The sequence below is a fragment of the Elephantulus edwardii genome, unplaced genomic scaffold (assembly GCF_000299155.1).
Source record: "Elephantulus edwardii isolate Elephantulus edwardi_28Jun2011 unplaced genomic scaffold, EleEdw1.0 scaffold00168, whole genome shotgun sequence".
Taxonomy (NCBI): Eukaryota; Metazoa; Chordata; class Mammalia; order Macroscelidea; family Macroscelididae; genus Elephantulus; species Elephantulus edwardii.
In genome coordinates, this window is record NW_006399918.1 from 4,090,616 (window position 1) to 4,095,864 (window position 5,249).

At 38.0% G+C, this 5,249-nt stretch overlaps 1 protein-coding gene across 1 annotated transcript; it reads left to right on the top strand.

Annotated features, from left to right (window-relative positions):
* Positions 1 to 1,742: 1,742 nt before the first annotated feature.
* Positions 1,743 to 2,672, top strand: LOC102867485 (olfactory receptor 10J5-like). Its single transcript, XM_006895446.1, has one exon. The coding sequence runs from the start codon at positions 1,743 to 1,745 to the stop codon at positions 2,670 to 2,672; it is 930 nt and encodes a 309-aa protein (XP_006895508.1).
* Positions 2,673 to 5,249: the final 2,577 nt, after the last annotated feature.

The following is a 5,249-nucleotide window of genomic DNA, read 5'->3' on the forward strand; positions in this document are numbered from 1 at the left end:
CTAATGAAAAAAAAAAAGTTTGATATCTGGACTGTTCAATATCATAGCCACTTGGCATAAGCTAATTTTTAGCACTTGAAATGTGCAAATCTAGGGAGGAACTGAATTCTAAATATTTTTAAATTTATTGCTAAAAATCTCCCTTATATTCTATAGCCTGTTTCTTCCATCTCTTTCTATCCAATTGGTATGTCAGAGGTCTTTAAACATGAGTTACTTTAATTGTGACATTTATTTTTTATTAAATCTTTCACCTTTTTTTCCATGACAGAACATTTTGCAGAATATTCATGTGTTAAAGTTAAGTGGAATTTCCTGGATCCTCAAATCGTCCAGCCTGCTGGTGTCATCTTGTGTTTTTTAAGTGGTATTAACTCGAACTACTAGTACCATTTGATAATTCCACAGTTCTTCATTAAATTTTTAGGAAGCACATATATATATGCAATGGGCAAGGTAGGTGGCCAAAAGAAGGCCTGGTCTTTCTTATAGCCATCACCAGCATGGAATACTTCATCTTGGTTTTGGATCTCACCTCTTGCACTTGGTATATTTTGTCCGCACGGTGCCATCATCTAATTCTATTCACTCCTGAAATAACATTGACAATATACTCTATGTATCACAGCTTTAAAGGAAGGTTGAGAGCTCTAGAGGGAGTTTTTGTCACATAAGGCACAATTTAAAATAAAATCCTACACATTATTCTTAAAAATCCCACTGCCAAAAATAAAATATTGCTTTAATTCAAAGTCCAGTCTCCCGCCATGTTACTATTCCTCTTTTATCTTTTTCAGTGATTTCTCTTTCATGCTGCAACTTACTTGTCTTGTTAATACTTTTCCAAAGGAGCTGTTTCACTAATAATTTATCTTACCTAGGCTATTTATGCTGGGTTTGGAATATTTCATCTTTCCTTTTATTAAAGTATTCCTGAAAATAGGCATTCCCAAAAATTAATACTGATACTTATATTTATTCTTTTCATGAAAGCTATTCACTAATGACTCTAAATTAATCTTAATATCTCACTCCTATTTTGTAGTTGTTATCGCTCCTCTGCAAAACTCCAGTGTCTTAGTGGTAATGAATTGTGCAACTAACCCAAAGGCACACAGTTTGAATCCACCAGCTGCTCAGCAAGAGGAGACTGGGCAATCTCCTTTCATTCAATTTACAGTGTCTGAAAACCCACTGGAAGATCAGCTCTGGGTGGATTTCACCTCAGTGGTGCACCACAACAAAACCCTCTCCATTATGAGAGAAATCAAGGCTTCCATTTCTACATTGTTCAAAGAAAGAACGTTTATCCATCTTTTATAAAACAAATTTATGGTGCTATTTGAAAAGGTATGTATGATTGCCTCATCTATTGGCCATATACTTCAGAGAAAACTGAGGAGGCAGAAATTTAAAAAGCACATTGTCATGAGTCGAAACCGACTCAGAGCTGACCCTCCATTGGGTTTCCAAGGCTTTAAATTGCAGGAGAGGAGATTGTCTATCTTATTCAAGTTGAATATGTCGTACCATCAGGATTTGTACCATCTGGAAAGCATGGCATTGGATGGAATAAAACAACTTCCTATAGAAACTTCACAACCCAACAAAACCCAAGCAACCAACTCATTTGTTTGATGTTCTCTGTACTCATTTCTCAGTTGCTGTTCTAGAGACCATTTTACAATGGGAATTTACTTATCTTGACTTTCTACTTTGCTTTCAGATACTGAAATTGAGGAATGCAAAGCAATAATCTCTCAGAAGTGACAGAATTTATTCTCCTGGGATTCTCCAACTTTCATGAACACAAGATCACGCTCTTTGTGATTTTTCTCTTCCTGTATATTTTAACATTGGCTGGTAATGCCATCATTGTAACAATCATCTATATTGATCATCACCTTCACACTCCCATGTACTTCTTCCTGAGCATCCTGGCCAGTTCAGAGACTGTGTACACTCTGGTCATCATTCCACGGATGCTTTCCAGCCTTGTAGCTCAGAACCAGCCCATCTCCCTGGCAGGCTGTACCACGCAAATGTTCTTCTTTGTCACTTTGGCCATCAATAACTGCTTCCTGCTCACAGTGATGGGTTATGATCGCTATGTGGCCATCTGTAACCCCCTGAGATATACAGTTATCATGAGCAAGAAGGTGTGTGTCCAGCTGATGTGTGGAGCTTTTGGTATTGGCCTGGCCATGGCAGCTGTTCAAGTGTCATCCATTTTTACCTTACCCTTTTGTCACAGGGTGGTTGGGCATTTCTTCTGTGACATCCTTCCTGTCATGAAACTTTCTTGTATTGACACCACAATCAATGAGATAATCAATTTTGTTATAAGTTCTTTTGTGATCCTGGTGCCAATGGGCCTGGTCTTCATATCCTATGTCCTCATTATCTCTACAATTCTCAAGATTGCCTCAGCTGAGGGCCGGAAGAAGGCCTTTGCTACCTGTGCTTCCCACCTCACTGTGGTCATTGTCCACTATGGATGTGCCTCAATAGCATATCTTAAGCCCAAGTCAGAAAACTCTATAGAACAAGACCTCCTTCTCTCAGTGACCTACACAATCATCACTCCTCTCTTAAACCCTGTTGTTTATAGCCTGAGGAACAAGGAGGTCAAGGATGCCCTACGCAAAGTTGTGGGCAGAAAGATTTCTTAATACATAGAACCTTTTTATAAAGGGACTTTTAGCTTTAAATAATATATTTCTGAATTAAATTGAACCTAATTAACCTATCTTGTACAATTTGCTTTATACTGATGTGTGTTTGTTCTTTTATCAGCCATATTATAGTATCTTAGTCTTTGTTTTCATATCAATATTAATCCAATAATTTTGTGAGAAAGAGGAAGGTAATTACTTTGGAGAAAGTATGAGATAGGATAGTAGACTTGTAGAAAGCATATTGTCTTAGGCTGTGTTCTCTAGAAAAGCAAAACCAGTGACTCATATACAGGGAGAGATTCATCTTAAGAAAATTATTCCCATTGTTGTAGAAATTGTCACATTCTATCTACTTACTTCAGTGAGACATAGGGCTTCTCCTGAATTACACAGCTGCCAGGCCTGACTCAGTTGTTCAAATGTCAAGGTGCTGTTGTGGTGACTGATACAATGCCAGGTTCCTGGGTTTGGAGCCTGATAAATCCACATCAACAGTAATGATATAGGCCACTGTTCTAACTCTAAAGAAATTAAGATCAAATAGTGATAAGCCAGTTCAGGATGCCAATGGGAAAAAAAGCAAGAGAATTTTACCAGATTATTCATACATACATATTGAATGTAGGCAATATCTCCAAGGAAATTCCCTTTCAACTGATAGTTCATAATAAGTCTCATCATAGACATGCATACATTGCATCAGATTTCATCAGGAGAATTATAACATCATAACTAACAGATCAGAGACTCATAAAAAAATTGACACAGAACTTACCCCTTCTCAATTTGACCTCTGTGAAAATCTCCTTAAAACATATATAATCTTTAATGAATAACAACTATAAATTTATACTTTCGCCTAATATGATCCAACTAACGCCTGTACAATTGGAAAAGCATCTGACCCATTTAACACAAGTAAAGAAACCAAAAATAAAATTTCTGGCACATATACAAGGAAGAAACACAAATAATAATTATCATCCTTATTCCTAGCTCCTAGGAAGCTCTAGTAGTTTTGTGGCAAGAAGCTGCACTGCAATCCTAGGAAAGATGGGCAAGCTCCTCCTGTGCATGTCACTGCCTCTGAAAACATGCATGAGGGTCAGCTCTGAGTCAGTTCCAACTCTATGGTACACAACAATAACACAACTTCCTACAACTAGTCATGTGGTTGTAACTGGTATTTAGAACTACCTTCTTTTATCACCAATTCTATATTCCCTTTGCAGTCAGCAGCCACCTCAGCTGACTGTTGATTTTTGCCTGGTGATGTGACCAAAATTTTCATCTCTGATGGTTGTTGGACATTATTAGTCATATTGTGAATAGGTTGATGTAATTCTCCATTGAATTTAGCCAGTTGTTATTGTGGTTAGATATATTGAGTTGGTTCTGACTCATAGCAATTGCATATACAAACAGAACTAAACACTGCCGGATACTGTGAAACACTCACAGCTTCTGCAGTGCTTAAACCCACTGTTTAAACTACATATGCAATTTACCTTATCACACTTTTTCATTGATCCTGAACCTAAGAACCAGTATGTAATTGCACACTTGATTATTTTGCCCTTGAAAACTATACAACTAAAATGCACTAATTCAAAGTTCTGTCCATAGGGAGGATTTCCCTTTATCATTGCCCCTCATAGAAGTTCCAGAAAGAGGCTTCAGTGCTGCCACTGACCACTTCAGAGTAATCCCTGCATAACCACCTATAAACCAGCCATGAATGTTCTCTACCTCAGCCAACTAATCATGAGGTAATATCCTTCAAGGGCATAGGCACAGACTGCAAGAGGAAAGGCAATGGGATAATAGTGGAGGACATGGACATGACTACTTCTTTATGCGGCTTACCTGTGCCTTCTGTTCTTTATTGAGTCCACTCCCACATATTCCACATACATGTAATAAAAGAGCACTAATGTGCACATCCAATTTTATGGATGTGTAGGTAAGACAATCTCCAGTTCATGATGGGAAGCTTAGGCCACATAGTGACTTGGTGGTCCATAGTTAGGCAATCAGACTCTACCAAGGTCCAATAGCATATAAAAAGTGTTTCTCAAAAGATTAATTATTTGTAGAGCAAATTATTTGTAGAGCAACACTGTGCTGTGACACACCAACAGGGCAGTGCCAAAAAAAGGATGAAGTAGCATGCCTAAATGATGACTATGTTCCACCCCCTCACTAAAGCATATTACCAGAATTTTTATCTTTTTTAGTTGTGTTAGGGGTGAGATGCAATAATTTGCCCTTCACTTTAGATGAAATAACTCAACGTATCCCACACCACTGTACCCCTAGAAATTTGCTAATATTGAAGAAGGCATCTGAATATTTGTCACATTTATTTCCTGAATATCCAATTGGCTGCCAAAAGAACAAACAGATATGTCTTGGAGAAAGTACAATCAGAGTGTTTCTTGGAGGCAAGTATAGCCAAGCTCCATCTCACATACTTTGGACATGTTGCCAGGAGAAGATATTCCTTAGAGAAGGGGACCATGCTTGGAAAGGTGAAGGGATTGTGAAGGAGAGGTGGACTCTCAACCAGGT

Coding starts and splice junctions, on each gene's coding strand:
- LOC102867485 (XM_006895446.1), top strand. CDS start 1,743: ATGCAAAGCAATAATCTCTCAGAAGTGACAGAATTTATTCTCCTGGGA.